The 17,651-nt window shown below is 34.6% G+C and overlaps 1 protein-coding gene across 3 annotated transcripts in view; it reads right to left on the bottom strand.

Annotated features, from left to right (window-relative positions):
• The window catches only part of LOC26530201 (transcriptional regulator ATRX-like), a 518,978-nt gene that overhangs the window by 182,502 nt on the left and 318,825 nt on the right, over positions 1–17,651 (bottom strand). Inside the window, exon 18 of one of the 3 annotated variants that reach the window (XM_047013064.1) lies at positions 17,112–17,412. The exons of the other annotated variants lie outside the window; for them this stretch is intronic. Coding sequence (XP_046869020.1) covers positions 17,329–17,412 — 84 coding nt within the window. The 3' untranslated portion in view covers positions 17,112–17,328. The remainder of the gene's footprint in view (positions 1–17,111; positions 17,413–17,651) is intronic. 3 annotated transcript variants of the gene reach the window in all.

Here is a 17,651-nt window from a genome sequence, read left to right as displayed (position 1 = left end):
AAAATTTTCCCCCACAGTTTCACAGCCAACTTACGAAGTTGTGCAAGAAATATAGTGATGTATTCGGACTAGAAACCGAATCAATAACAACAAATAATTTTTATAAACAAAAAATGAAGACTGATGGATGATGAACCATTTTTCATGCCTCGACCTAATGTCAGGTTTTCATCAAATTGAACTCGAAGAAGAGTCACGAGACATAACATCCTTTTCCACATGTAATGGCTCATATCGCTTCACGCGATTACCATTCGGGTTAAAAATAGCGCCAAATTCGTTCCAGAGAATGATGACTATAGCATTCACTGACTTGAACCTTCGCAAGCATTCCTTTACATGGATGACTTAATAGTCATAGGTTGTTCCGAAAAACATATGCTCAATAATCTAACAGATGTTTTTGAGAAGTGTAGGCAACACAACCTAAAGTTACATCCTGAAAAATGTCACCTTTTTGGGAAATAAATGCACAGATAAAGGAATCTTGCCTGATGACACAAAGTATGATGTCATTCAAAATTATCCAGTCCCACATGATGCGGACAGCGCTAGAAAATTCATTGCATTTTGCAATTATTATCGAAGATTTATACAAAACTTCGCTGAATATTCTCGTCACATAACAAGATTATGTAAGAAAAATGTTAAATTCGAATGGACAAGTGATTGTCAAAATGCGTTCGAGCATTTACAATCAGCATTAATGAACCCAACTCTGTTACAGTACCCAGATTTTAGCAAAGAATTTTGCATAATCACAGACGCAAGTAAATATGCATGTGGAGCAGTCCTCACGCAAAACAAAAAGGGCCTACAACTTCCAGTAGCATACGCGTCTAGATCTTTCACCAAAGGTGAGAGTAATAAGAGTACAACTGAACAAGAGTTAGCTGCAATTCACTGGGCAATCACGCATTTCAGACCATACATTTATGGTAGACATTTTACTGTCAAAACAGATCACAGAGCATTAACTTATTTGTTTTCAATGGCTAACCCAAGTTCCAAGCTAACCAGAATGCGACTTGAATTAGAGGAATATAATTTTACGGTAGAATATCTAACTTGAAAAGATAATTTCGTAGCCGACGCGCTATCGAGAATAACTATACAGGACTTTCAAAATATACCAACCAGTCACAAAATTCTGAGAGTCACTACCAGAAATCAAAGTAAACAGTCAAATTCCTGCGCAGGAAAAGAAAAAGAAAATAATATAAAAGATTTGCAAAAGCAATCTCTTATTGCTTCTAAGCCCAATGTGTATGACGTCATTGTAAACGACGAAGTACAAAAAGTAGTGACCTTGCGCATTCAAACATGGCAACAAAGTTATAGCAAGAATTGACATTTGCGATATGTATACCAATGGAATTCTCGACTTAGGTCAATTTTTTCAACGGCTCGAAAAAGAAGCCGGTATACTCAACATAAGTCAAGTCAAAGTGGCACCGAGCGAAAAGATCTTTGAAACTATCTCAATAGAATCTTTTAAAAATATGGGCAATAAGATTTTACAATTATTAAGAGTAGCGCTACTCAAGCCGGTGACCCTATTATCAAATAAAGATAAAGAAAAAGAAGCAATACTGTTTACGTTCCACGATGACCCCATACAAGGAGGTCATACTGGAATATTAAGAACTATGGCCAAAATAAAAAGGCATTACTATTGGAGGAATATGACACGAGATATATCTCAATATATAAAAAAATGTAATAAGTGTCACCAAGCAAAAATAACAAAGCACACAAAAACTCCATTAATCATAACTGAAACGCCGCAACTGGCTTTCGACAGGGTAATTGTGGATACATATAATTCCGTTATTTTTCTAAAGAGGGGGGATGTAGCATGTTCTAGAATAACAACATTACAATGTATACAAATATATTGTATCAATTAGTAACAATATTTATGTGCGCAACATTCAAGTACATTTGCCTCTTAAGCAACATAACCACCCATGAGTGCATGGTGCTGGACAATTGCTGTGTCGGCAAATATAACACGCGCGGCCACTCTGGCCCAATATGCAATATGATACATCCTCACTCTCTCGCTGCGGCGACATATATACATACATACTCTTATGTAAACATTATACATTTATACATTTATACATTCATACATTTATACATAAATATGTTTATACATAAGCATACCGCTCCTGTGCCTGCATTGCCAGCAGCGCAGCTACGCGGTTTTAGCTATAGAGAACAATTGTAATAGAATTAAGAATTATTCAATAAACCATACTCAAAGCGACAAGACTTGCTTGTGTCTTATTTTTTTAAACCCAAAATACTACATCTCAAAGGATACTACATCGAACCTATTACATATGATTCCTTCCGTATAGACGGGAAAACGGAAGATGTGACGGACAGTATAAACAACTTAAGTATTGGCTTACATAGAACCTCTGCACAAAACCGTAATACGCAGCATGATATTCCGTCAGGGTTAGGTGCATATACTGGTTTGACGGAACTGAGCACGCTAAGAGCCGAACTTTTTTCAAACACAAAATCTAAAATGCAATTAGACGATTGCAAGTATTGAAGATAAGGAGGATTCGCTTGATAAATCGAAAATTAAAATGTGGCGCACGGGGTTTAGTATATTCATTCAAATAATCATTTAATACAATGAGCTCAACCTGTAACACTTTGTTGCAAGTATAAACAATTAAACATATACGCATTAAAATATAATTGTGCACTTGAATATGTTTATATGTATACATTGATGTATGCACATAAACATATTCACATAAATATACAGCTAAGCATGATCATATATGTATGTACATATGTACATTTGTATATGCACTTACATACATATATTCACATAAGCAATGTATGCACAAGCGTAACATGAGCTAGAGTCAGGCCAGCGTGTGAACGCTGACCAAGCACTTTGATGAAAGCTCTCCGTGACAGACATACACAAAAAAAAATATAATAAATAAATAATAATATAAAAGGACGCAACTAAGCTACTAAAATAAAACAAAATACAAAAGCATCTGTGGATGAAACAAAAAGTTCCGCCCCCCGTCAAGTATCCATCTTTCGGCAGTGGCGTTCAAAACAACCATAAAGACAACATGGGCTTCAATTGCATCCCACCCAGCTAAGTTAGCCTAGAGGACAAGATCAACAGCAGCTAGCGAACTACTAACCTTTTTTTGGATAGGCTTTTAGTAACAATGTGGTTGGAGAGAGAATAAAAAAAAAAAAAAACAATAAAACAATTGAAAGGTATACCTGAATTGTGAGCAGACCACATTCTCTATAATTTTTCCACGTCTCCTGCTCGATGTGCAAGACAAAGTTGAGATAATTTTTTTCTTTCTCTTACTTTTTTTATCTTGCCGAACAATTTAAATAAAAAAAAAAATTTTTTTTCTAATTACGTAATTAGAATTACATAAATAAAATAAAACTTTTAATAAACAAAAAAAAATCCCATACGTATGTTTATTAATAAGTAAATTTGATGATATATCCGTTATACCCACAATGGAGTTAATTGAAACAAAATGGACTCCACTGCAAATGTTATAAATAAAATTGAATTATCAAATGCTGATATGAGGTTAACGAACATACTAATATTGATAATTGTCATAATATTGTGCGCATATGTATTATATAAAGCTTACCTATTACACAACAAATGTGTAACTAGATAAGGTCTAAGAATACATATGCACACAAGCAATTATAAATCAAGAAAATTTTGAATAAAAGATTAAAAAAAAATATATATATCACAGAAGCTAACATCGGCTATGCCAAAGTTCTTATACCCTTGCAGTCCTTGCCAATAATAATTTTACATGTTAAAAATTTGTTTTCTGCAACTCAATTCATCAATATACAAACAAAACAATTTTACTCTTTATACTACAATTTGTTCTTCTCCCAAAGAAACGCACGCATACACATACAGTTTATGTAGCGTTGCGTCTGTGTGTATGCATGTACTCTGTTGATGAGGAAAAACGTAGTAGATAGCAAGCAGCGCTGCCGGCAGGGCTGGGAGCAGAGCCGATTATTATATTGACTGTAACTAGTGTTATATTTATCCGATCACATTCAAATTTTGGGATCTGGAGTTTTATATTATATATTATCTCATATGTCAATTTCATATCGTTACTCCAATTTTTATGAAAATGTTTCTTCTAGAGCTATATGATATAGTGGTCCGATCCTGATAAGTTTCATTGATCTGCTCCAGATAATAAAAAGCACAGCAAATTTCAGCCCGATAGCTCTTAACACGTCTGAGTAAAACGCATACGCACAGACGGACGGACAGACGGACAACTCAGCTTATATATATACTTTAAGGGGTCGGAAACGTCTCCTTCTGTGCGTTACAAACATCTGACCAATTTTATAATACCCTCTGCAAGGGTATAAAAAATGACCACTCATGACAGGTACTTTAGAAATTTAAACAACAGGCATAGTCCAAGATTTAATTGATGTCTTTAGAAGCGAGGAAAGTAACTCACCCCAACGCTCTGTAAACTTGGTACAAATTAGGTAAGCTTAACTTGACATAACGGGAGAAGATTTCCCAGTTCAAGGAGGCTCTACCTAATGGAGGAACCAAGGCAGTAAGCAAAACGAAAAAAAAATTAAGTTTTTTTTTTTTGGCTTTTAAAAAAAAATATAAATACTATTTCAAATTTCGATAACCAAATGTATGTCTATTAAATTGTTTTAACATGCCCCATACCATATGCTATATCGCTCACTCTACAAACACACGAGCACTCTAGCGCCGCCACTAGCCAACGGCCAATTCAAATTTGGTAGTTTGGTAGAAATAGATAAGATTAATTAGTCTGCCAAATTTGATTGCGATGGTCAAAAAATTGCAAGAGCCAATCGGTTTTTTTTTTAAATTATAGAGGCGGAAGTGGGCGTGGCAACATATTAAAATATATATATTCTGCGCGCATACTAAGCCGGTATACATACTAAATGTGGTGACTTTAGCTTTGTTAGTTTTCGAGAAAATCAGTTTTGTTTAATTTGCGGGGGCGGAAATGGGCTTAGCAAAATGTTAAAATAGTCAATATCTGCGCGTGTATTAAGCTAGCTTACATACCAAATTTAATGTCGGTAGCTTTCATAGTTCTTAAGAAAATCTGTTTTATGTAAATTCCGGGGCGGAAGGGGGCGTGGCAAAAAGTTGGAACAATTATTTTCTGCGCGATAACTAAGGGAGTATATAAACCAAATTTGATGTCTCTATCTGTTATACTGTTATAAGAAAAAACAGTTTTATGTAAATTCTGGGGGCGTAGGGGGCATGGCTAAAATTCCAATTATCTCTATAAATTTACATACCACACGAGTCTACATACTGGCTCTAGCTCTTATAGTCTCCGAGATCCGCGTGTTCATATCATCGCATTGATAGACATAGAAACAATAGGTTTAACAGATTCAGATGTAGAAATAATAGATATAGAAAAGTAAAATATACATAAACATACTTTTGAATCTGCGTAATGATATAGATATATCATGAGAGCATGATCAAAAGTTAAATATTACTTAATAAATAATTTTTAAGCAAGGAATGGGAAGAAATTTTTCTCCATATCCATGTCATATTTCCCATTATGGCAGAGTGGGAACATATTCTAAATGAAGCTCGTGAAATTAAACAGGAAATCCACAAATCAATCAAGTGCCTCTCCCAGGATAGAAATACATCAGAGGGCACCATAGAAAATCACACAAAAATCATAAAAACCTTTTTAGAAAAAATCGGGCTTCTTTTAAAGACCCATTACAACGGCCTTTCCAAATACCATCAAACAGCAGCTCTAGCCTTCTACAATGATTGCAAGGAAAAAGCAACATTGGCATTGAAGCGACATCAGATAACATTCAAAGAAGTTTCTGATTTAAACTCCAGTATAAGTTTACTTAGTACAGAAGGTAAAATAACGCAAACAGTGGTAGAATTCATAAACACAGCCACCGTTCTACCAAGCAATAGCAATCGAAATTATAAAATCCAAATTAAAAGGTCAAGCGGGTAATTCTCTAAACTCTGAAACAACAATTGATGAAGTAATACAAAAACTGTCAACAATCTTCAAGGGTGAATCAGTAGATATTTTAACAGCAAAAATTAAAAATCTGCAGAGAAACCCCAATAACTGTGTTTCATACACAAAAGAGATTACTAAATTGACCGACGCCCTTAAAGGCGCATATATTTCGGATGATCTTCCAAACGAACAAGCCATAAAATACACTACCAAAGTGGCAGTAAATGCTATGGTAAGCCATACCAAAAGTCAAAGAGTCCAGATATTAGTGGAATCAGGAAACTTTGATTCAGCTAAAGAAGCCATCGCAAGATTCACCACTCTTTCAGTAGAGTCGGGCTCCACAGAAAATTTCCAAAATAATACCATTTTTTATGCCCAGCATAATGACCGCGGTAGACGCTGCTATAGCAACAATGGTAACTGGAGAAACAACTCGAACTGGAACAATAACGATACCCACAGAGCCCAACGAGGCACAAATTATTCACGCCACCGAAGAGGCGTTGTGGAAGTGGATATAACAATAACAGACATAACCAAAATAACCAACAGAATGGTTATAACAACACCAATGTCCGAGTAGCACAAGATACTACTACGGGAAACTTCCAGACACCTCCAGATACTCAGCGCTAAATAAAAAATATTTACGGTTAACTTGAGTCTCAATAATTTTGTATTATTCAAAAATGTTGCAACAAATAAAAATTGAACATTTCTGATTGATACACGTGCAGATATTTCAATTATAAAACAATATTCTGATGTCTTTCATGACATCCATACAAATAGAATTATAGATATTCGAGGCATAGAAGGAGTAATAAAATCCAAAGGATTAGCCTCAATTGAACTCCAAACAGACAAATACATTATTCCATATATATTTCATATACTTTATGCAGATTTCGCAATCCCCTGCGACGGAATAATAGGACTAGATTTTATGAATAGATTTAATTGCCTATTGCCGGGTGGGTTTCCCCCGGGCCCGCAGTTTTCAGAAAGGCCCGCGATACATCACAGTCGAAAATAGCGGATTTAATTAAAGGGAAGTAGGGGGCCCGAACATGGTCACCCCCGTGCCCTGATTTTCTCTCTGCGGCCCTGAGTATATGTAAAAAATTATCGATGTACGCATAGCCAAATAGAAGAAATCCAGCGTCAAGTTGGAAAGTTAATTGAACAAAATATTGTTGAACCGTCTGTATCACCATATAATACCCCACTTTTATTAGTCCCGAAGAAAGCTCTTCCGGGCTCTAAAGAGAAAAAATTCGATTCGTAATTGACTATCGTCAAATAAATAAGAAATTGCTGTCAGATAAATTCCCACTCCCCAGAATTGATAATATTTTTGATCAATTGGGTCGAGCTAAATATTTTTTATGCCTTGATTTAATGTTAGGTTTCCACCAAATTGAACTTGAGGAAAACGCAAGAAATATTACGTCTTTTTCAACAAGCAATGGTTCATATCGCTTCACGCGATTACCATTTGGGTTAAAAATAGCGCCTAATTTTGTTGTAGAGAATGATGACAATAGCATTCTCAGGCCTTGAGCCTTCGCAAGCTTTCCTTTATATGGATGATTTAATCGTTATTGGTTGTTCTGAACAACATATGATTTAAAATTTAACAGATGTTTTCAAACTCTGTAGAAAAAATAATCTCAAATTACATCCAGAAAAATGTTCATTTTTTATGCATGAAGTGACATTTTTAGGTCATAGGTGCACAGATAAAGGAATCTTACCAGATGACAAAAAATTTGACGTCATCAATAATTACCCAGTCCCTACGGACGCAGACAGCGCTAGAAGATTCATTGCAGTTTGCAATTACTATAGACGTTTTATAAAAAACTTCGCCGAATATTCACGGCACATAACGAGATTATGTAAAAAGAATGTCCCATTTGAATGGACAACAACAATGTGAAAAATCATTCCAATATCTAAAAAAGAAACTTGTTGAACCAAATTTATTACAGTACCCAGATTTCAGCAAAGAATTTTGCATAATCACGGATGCTAGCAAACACGCATGTGGAGCAGTTTTAACTCAAAACTATAATGGACTTTAACGCCCATTTGCATATGCATCACGAGAAATCTCTAAAGGTGAAAGCAACAAGAGTACTACAGAACAAGAATTAGCAGCAATACATTGGGCAATAACACATTTTCGACCATATATTTATGGCAAACACTTTACCGTTAAAACTGATCACAGACCTTTAACATATTTATTTTCTATGGTTAATCCTAGTTCTAAATTAACACGCATGCGACTCGAATTAGAAGAGTATGATTTTACGGTAGAGTATCTGAGAGGTAAAGATAATTTTGTGGCAGACGCCCTATCAAGGATAACAATATCCGATCTAATTGACATGAACAAAAAAGTCCTGAAAGTCACTACCAGGTACCTAAGTAGACAAAACAATTTCTGCGCAGAAAATAAACAAGAACTATTGCCAAGGCAAAATCTTTAAAAAGCTTCCAAGCCCAACGTATATGACGTTATTGTAAATGACGAAGTACGAAAAGTAGTGACCTTGCGAATAACTGATTCCTCGACCACATTCAAACATGGCAATAAAGTTATAGCAAGAATTGACATTTGCGATATGTATACCAATGGAATTCTCGACTTAGGTCAGTTTTTTCAAAGGCTCGAAAAAGAAGCCGGTATACTTAGTATCACCAAAGTCAAAGTGGCACCGAGCGAAAAGATCTTTGAAACTATTTCAATAGAATCTTTCAAAAATATGGGCAATCAAATTTTACAATTTTTAAGAGTAGCGTTACTCAAGCCGGTGCCCCTCATCCAAAACGATGAAGAAAAAGAAGCTATATTGTCTACATTCCATGAAGATCCAATTCAAGGAGGTCATACAGGCATAAATAAAACAATTGCAAAAATAAAGAGACGATATTATTGGAAAAACATGACTAAATATGTAAAAAAGTACATTAATAAATGTCCAAAATGCCTGACGTCGAACACGACGAAACATACAAGATCACCTATGATTATAACCGAAACTCCACAATATGCTTTTGACAGAGTGATAGTAGTCACAATTGGTTCACTACCACGTTCGGAAATGGGAATGAATACGCAATCACATTAATATGTGACCTGACAAAGTATTTAGTAACAATTCCTGTTGCAAACAAAAGTGCAACAACTGTGGCAAAAGCCATATCGAATCTTTTATTCTGAAGTACGGTCCAATGAAGACGTTCATTACGGACATGGAAACAGAATATAAAAATTCCATTATAAATGACTTGTGCAAGTATTTCAAAATAGACAACATAACGTCTACAGCACACCACCACCAGACATTAGGTACCGTTGAAAGAAGTCATAGGACGTTCAAAGAGTACATTCGTTCATATATTTTAGTAGATAAAACTGATAGGGACATATGGTTACAGTACCAACCCCATCAGTAACTTATAATTATTGTCCATATGAAGTAGTATTTGGTAGGCAAAATAACTTACGAAGACAATTTAATGGCGTAAATACTATGGAACCTATCTATAATATAGAAGACTATTCTAAAGAAGTTAAGTTTAGATGAGAAAACGCGTATAAGAGAGCTAGGATACTTTTAGAAAACAATAAAATTAAGCAAAAAGAAATAAATGATAAGAAAGTATCAGATTTTAAAATAGAAATAGGAGACAAGGTTTTCTAAAAAAACGAAAATGGTCATAAGCTTGATTCAGTCTAAACGGGACCATTCGATGTTCGATAAAAATTGGATACAAACAGTACATAAAGATAGATTTAAAAAAAAAATATAATATCAAAAGTAATGAAAAAATAAAAAACAAAAAAAAAATATATATATAAAAATTTTTATGCATTCATCTATTATTGAAAATATCATTCGCTTTCGAAAACAAAGAGAAAGAAAATTTATCTGGCCAGACACAAAGTAAAAAAAAAACAATTTTCCTAAGATACATCTTTACTTTACCTTTATTTTACCTTTACTCAATTATCAATAATCATTATAATAATTCCATAATATTACGTTATGGGGGGGAGGTGTAGTATATTCATAAAAAATAATCATTTAATACAATGAGCTCAACTTGTAACACTTTGTTGCACGTATAAACAATTAAACATATACGCATTAAAATATAATTGTGCACTTGAATATGTTTATATGTATACATTGATGTATGCACATAAACATATTCACATAAATATACAGCTAAGCATGATCATATATGTATGTACATTTGTATATGCACTTACATATATTCACATAAGCAATGTATGCACAAGCGTAACATGAGCTAGAGTCAGGCCAGCGTGTGAACGCTGATGAAAGCTGTATATTTATGTGCATATGTTTGTGGGCATACGTCATTGTATATATATAAACATATTCAGGTGCACACTTATATTTTATTGGGTACATATTTAATTGTTTATACTTGCAACAAAGTGTTACAAGTTAAGCTCTTTGTGTTGAATGATTTTTGGTATGAATATACTACAAAAGAGAGGCTTCTGATCTGATTACGGGAGACAGAAGATTGTAATCAGAACATAGGACTCGAAAAGGTTCATGCAAAGAATAGTTAGAAATACTCTGTTTAAATACAGTGTTTTAAGAAGAGAGGAATAAAATTTCGAGTAGGTCTACGGGGTACAGATAGGTTAAACTGGTTCAATAGCTCAGGAGAGTCTATTTCACCTATTAAAAGTTTGTGAATTAAGATTACACCAAGCATTACTCCACGATTAATCAAAGAAGGAAGATTTTACTTTGGTGCGTCTCATATTGAGGTGACCATATGCAAGATCCATTCTCTAAGATAGATCGGATTAATGAAGTATACAGAATTTTGGTTGTGTACGGATCGTCAAACTCCTTTGACCATCGTTTCACAAAGCGAAGAACATTCATAGCTTCACTAACTGAAGCAGAAATATGATGATTAGTAGTTAATTTATGGTCCATAAGAACACCTAAGTCCTTGATAATATGACTATAATATAATACCGCTCTAAGGCAGTGTCGTTAAGATTATAAGTTGCTAAGCATGGAGTGCATCTTTAAAAAGACATAACTTTACATTTAGAGCCGTTGAGGTTTAATAGGTTGGTTTCACACCGACTCTGAAGATCATTGAGATCGGATTGAAGCAGGCAAGAAGACGATATGGGATCGGAGGACTTTTTCCATTCTTAATGAAGAGGAATAATATATGATTCCTTCCGTATAGACTAGAAAACGGAAGATGTGACGGACAGTAATAGGTTGGTTTCACACCGACTCTGAAGATCATTGAGATCGGATTGAAGCAGGCAAGAAGACGATATGGGATCGGAGGACTTTTTCCATTCTTAATGAAGAGGAATAATATATGATTCCTTCCGTATAGACGGGAAAACGGAAGATGTGACGGACAGTATAAACAACTTAAGTATTGGCTTACATAGAACCTCTGCACAAAACCTTAATACGCAGCCTGATATTCCGTCAGGGTTAGGTGCATATACTGGTTTTACGGAACTAAGCACGCTAAGAACTGAACTTTTATCAAACACAGGGTATAAAATGCAGTTAGACGATTGCAAGTGATAAGGATAAGGAGGATTTGCTTGATTAATCGAAGAGCAATAAATTGTTTTGAACAAATCAGCAAACATATCAGCAATTGCCTGATCAGTGTCAGCTTTATTGTTTTCGAAAGACAAGTAAGACGGGTGCACTGATGTCCTACGTTTTACATTGACAAAGCTATACAATTGCTTAGGGTCGCGAGAAAACCTGTGCTTACATCGCTGAAGGTAATCCTTATAGCATTGTGAATTCAGCACCATAAAATTTGATCCAGCAACTACATAAAGGAAAAAATCCGATGCTCTACCGATTTTTTAAGTCTTTCATAGCATATTGATTCTATGTTCTTCAAGTTAAATAACTCACGGGAGAACCAATGGGGTCTATCAGACCATCCTTCGATCGCAGGACACAAACATCAAAGAACGACTCAAGAGTTTTTTAGAAGACAGAAATGGCAGAGTCCATATGCGTGCAGGTATAAAGATATAACCAATAATTAATTAACAAAAGTTTTTTAAGTTTAATATAGATTGTCTTGAGTAAACATCAGGTTAAGAACATCGAGTTAGACCTGAAAACATCGCAGTTGAAAGAATCCAACCCAAATACAAGATCAAGTGATTTATCACTAAATTTCCGGACAGGATTAACTTGAGTTAGGGACAACTCAATATAACGAAGGAGGCCAACAGTTGTAGTAGGTAAAAGATTGCGTCTTGTCTTTGATGTTGACGGATTCAGAATGAATCGTCTCTCTTTATTTAATAATGGACTTAGCCTAAATTACATAATGATGTTTGGAGTTCTGTCTCTCAAAGTAGCGGCAGAGCGGGAGTATATAGCATGCCATATGTATTTGTATATATGCATATATGTATATGTACGGATAGTACATATTCAAGTGCTTACGGTAGCGTTCTCACGCTGCGGCCAGTCCGCATAAGTGGTGGATCCTATTACTGCACTTACGTATATTTGTTATTGTATAAACATAGCAACAAAGTGTCGTTATGTTATGAGGTTAGAGAAGAAGAACAGTTAGAATTTACTTTGTCTTTGCTTGCACTGGTGACAGAGCGGCGACCTGCTTTGACGGCGCGCTAGTCTCAGAAAATTAGGCAAGCAGGAAAGACGTGAAAAGGAGAGAAAAACACAAATGTAAGATAAAATAGAAACATTTCAGAAATTTGAATTAACATTGAAATGAAGATTTCAGCCCACCGATCTAACCGATCGATTTGCCCCACAATATGTGCAACTGAATGTAGCGCAATACAACACAAAACCGGCGTTTAATTGTTTGGTTAGAGGGCTCGGGATATATGTTCGACTCCCGAACTTTTTTGGAGCTGTCCCACGCCACAACCTGAACATTTTCTACAGGCATATGACCACTTGTTATATTGTATACTCTACAATACAGTGGGCTCATTTGGCATACAACATACTACACCTCCCTTTTTAAAAAAAATAACGTAATGTATTGAAGTTGTATTGTATTGTATTTAAGTATAGGATATAGTTGTAAACTATCAACCTAACTATATTTTAGAAGCACTGGCTACTAAGGCCTTCGGCTTAGACGAAAACTACATCCATACACTAGCCTGGGATTCGAACCCGGATCCTCGTTGTTCAGTTGACTAAATGACTAGGTCACTTAGACAACTCATCTACCGAGGACTGCAATGTATTGAAGTTATTTTTATATATTATTTTGTGTAAGGGAAACGATTTTTTTTTTCAATTTTGAAAGATATCTATATATGTATATATATTCTTATTAATTTTTTTTTTATTACTTATTTTTTGTTTTATTTGTTAATCCTTTTTAGTCTATCCTTATGAACTTTTTGTTCACTATTTTTCCTATTCTTTATAATAACATTATTATTTTTCTATATACTAATGACCTCAAATGGTCCTATATGAGAAGATTCTAATTTATGACCTGTTTCATTCTTTAAATAAACTTGGTCTCCTATTTCTATTTTGAAATCTAATATTTTCTTATCATTTATTTCTTTTTGCTTAACTTTTTTCTAAAAGTATTCGATTATTTTTTTGAATAATCTTCTATATTATAGATAGGTTCCATAGTATTTACGCTATTAAATTGTCTTCGTAAGTTATTTTGCCTACCAAATACTACTTCATATGGACAATAATTATGAGTTACTGATGGGGTTGGTACTGTAACCATATGTCCCTATCAGTTTTATCTACTAAAATATATGAACGAATGTACTCATTGAACGTCCTATGACTTCTTTCAACGGTACCTAATGTCTGGTGGTGGTGTGCTGTAGACGTTATGTTGTCTATTTTGAAATATTTGCACAAGTCATTTATAATGGAATTTTTATATTCTGTTCCCATTCAGTCTTCATTGAACCGTACTTCAGAATAAAAGATTCGAATATGGCTTTTGCGACAGTTGTTGCACTCTTATTTGCAACGGGAATTTCTACTTAATACTTTGTCAAATCACATATTAATGTGATTGCATATTCATTCCCATTTTCCGAACGTGGTAGTGGACCAATAGTGTCTACTATCACTCTGTCAAAAACATATTGTGGAGTTTCAGTTATTGTCATAGGTGATCTTGTGTGTTTTGTCGTGTTCGACGTCAGGCATTTTGGACATTTATTAATGTACTTTTTTACATATTTAGTCATGTTTTTCCAATAATATTGTCTCCTTATTTTTGCAATTGTTTTTTTGATGCCTGTATGACCTCCTTGAATTGGATCTTCATGGAACGTAGACAATAAAGCTTCTTTTTCTTCATCGTTTTGGATAAGGGTCCACCGGCTTGAGTAGCGCTACTCTTAATGATTTTAAATTTTGATTGCCCATATTTTTTAAAGTATCCATAGAAATTAATTCAAAGATCTTTTCGCTCTGTGCAACTTTTAGTTGGCTGATTTTAGATACATCGGCTTGCCATTCAAGCTTTTGGAAAAACTGACCTAAGTCAAGTATAAATCGTTAACATTAATTCCTGCAACAACTGTTTTGCCGTGTTTCAATAAACATGTGGAATCTGTTATTCGCAGGGTCACAACTTTTCGTACCTCGTCATTTGTGATGACTTCGTATACGTTGGGCTTAGAAGCTTTTTCAAGACTTTGCCTGGGCAATAGTTCTTGTTTATTTTCTGCGCAGAAATTGTTTTGTCTACTTTGGTGCCTGGACTTTTTTGTTCATGTCAATTAGATCGGATATTGTTATCTTTGACAGGGCGTCTGCCACAAAATTATCTTTACCTCTCAGATACTCTACCGTAAAATCATATTCTTCTAATTCGAGTCGCATGCGTGTTAATTTAGAAGTAGGATTAACCATAGAAAATAAATATGTTAAAGGTCTGTGATCAGTTTTAACTGTAAAGTGTTTGCCATAAATATATGGTCGAAAATGTGTTATTGCCCAATGCATTGCTGCTAATTCTTGTTCTGTAGTCCTCTTATTGCTTTCACCTTTAGTGAATTCTCGTGATGCATATGCAACTGCGGGCCCGGGGGAAACCCACCCGGCAATAGGCAATTAAATCTATTCATAAAATCTAGTCCTATTATTCCGTCGCAGGGGATTGCGAAATCTGCATGAAGTATATGAAATATATATGGAATAATGTATTTGTCTGTTTGGAGTTCAATTGAGGCTAATCATTTGGATTTTATTACTCCTTCTATGCCTCGAATATCTATAATTCTATTTGTATGGATGTCATGAAAGACATCAGAATTTTCTTTTATAATTGAAATATCTGCACCTGTATCAATCAGAAATGTTAAATTTTTATGTTTGTTGCAACATTTTCGAATGATACGAAATTATTGAGATTCAAGTTAACCGTATATATTTTACTATTTAACCCTGTGTATCTGGAGGAGTTTGGGAATTTCCCGCAGTAATTGGGTCTAGGGCGTTATCAATAATGGCTGCCTCCAATTGCTTCCTCAAATTATCTATTTCGGTTGCATACTGGGAAGCAGTTTTGCCTTTTTGTTTTATGTTTAATTATTTAGCTTTTAGCACGTCGGGAGATTCTCCTTTTACGTTATCTCTGAGCTTGTTTATTATTCCTGATATAGTGGTTTCGTCTTGTACCTTGTACAAGATTGTGCCGGTTATTTTCGACTTTGTGACTTCAACTGCTATATTTTCCTGGTCGCCTTTGGTTCTTTCTACAAGCTTCAATGCTGTTATGAACCGATTTAATGTTAATTTTTTTTCCATTGAGCTCGGGGACTGAGGAGGAAACCTGCTTCACGTAGTCCCTGTCCAAGGCTACCTGGTTAGTCATTGTAACTTCTGTATTCTCGTCGAGTGTTTCGATGTCACTATCTATATCAGTTTCTGTATTGATCATTGGTTTAGACTCATCTAAATCTTCCAACTCGTTCTCGTCGAATTCAGCGAGCAGATTTGGATCTTCTGGTATTGCTATTACAATATTTCGTCTAACACCAATATTATGTAGTCTTGTTTTTAAACTTTTTACAATTTTCTGACATTTTTTTTTATGCTCTTGAGTCAATTTATCATTTACTTTCTTTATTATAGTAATAATGTTATTACATTCAATGTATCAATGTATCTGATTTTATTACTTTATCAGAATTTATACATTTATATGATCTTTCGAATTTGTCTTTAAAATCATTTATTTTTCTTGCTAATGTATTCCATTTCATTGTTTAATGGAAAATATGGAGTTTTTAGCGGTGTAAGCGTAGCATCAATATAGTTGTTGTCCCTAGTATTGCATGTGTTTCCTCGATACTTTTTACCATTGCATAAGGTAACACAACGCCCTTTTCAGTTTTTGAACAACCGATTAATGAGCTTGCAATACTATGGAAAGTTTATATGAATTCGTATTCGAATTCTATTATTTTAATGAATTCTCTGTGTTTTTGCGGTATTTGTAATGCATTAGTCCTAAAATTGGGTTCTTTAATATAAATGTCATTTACTATGCTCATTATTTTAAGTCATTTCTTAACCGCTCTACTTCCGTATCGTTTCTATATGCATTTATTGTGCAACTTATATATTTCGGTTAGCACATTAGTCAATAAAAGCAGAACAATTATTATTTTTATTATTTTTAAATCTACTGATACGGTTTCAACATTATTAATGACATTTGCGGTTGAGTCCGCTACTTTCGATTCATGATTTAATATGGTTTCTTTTTATAATATATTACTGTCTTTAGAAACTGAATTTGAAAGCATAAAATTTTAATTTTGGATTGTATTTATTTTAGTTTCATTATATTATATTATTATTATTTCATTATAAGAATATATATATACATATATATATATATATATATATATATATATATATATATTCCTGGCACAGGCCAGGAAGATCGTATGCTGACCTCTGTATTTTGCACTCCTTGTAGGGCTGTCGGTTTGGAAATCTTTCGTAGTGCGCTCTTTGCGCTGCTGGTCCACTGTTGAGAGGCGTTCAAGTTGCCGGTGCTGTTGCTGCTGCTGTTGTTGTTGTTGTTTGGCTGCCTGTTACTGGTGATGGAATTGATTGCCGGCACCGGAGAGACGAACACGTTTGGCATTTGGTTCGTTTGGATTCATTGTTCATTGTTGTTGTTGCTGCTGTTGCCGTTGCTGCGTCCTGTCACGGTCGCCATGTAGCAGGTAAAAGATTCCGACTTGTCTTTGCTGTTGACGGATTCAGAATGAATCGTCTTTATTTAATAATGGACTTAGCCTAAATTACATAATGATGTTTGGAGTTCTGTCGCTCAAAGTAGCGGCAGAGCGGGAGTATATAGCATGCCATATGTATTTGTATATATGCATATATGTATATGTATGCTGTGGCCAGTTCGCATAAGTGGCGGATCCTATTACTGCACTTATGTATATTTGTTATTGTATAAACATAGCAACAAAGTGTC

The sequence above is a fragment of the Drosophila willistoni genome, unplaced genomic scaffold (assembly GCF_018902025.1).
Source record: "Drosophila willistoni isolate 14030-0811.24 unplaced genomic scaffold, UCI_dwil_1.1 Seg531, whole genome shotgun sequence".
NCBI lineage: Eukaryota > Metazoa > Arthropoda > Insecta > Diptera > Drosophilidae > Drosophila > Drosophila willistoni.
This window is presented reverse-complemented; position numbering and strand designations above follow the sequence as displayed.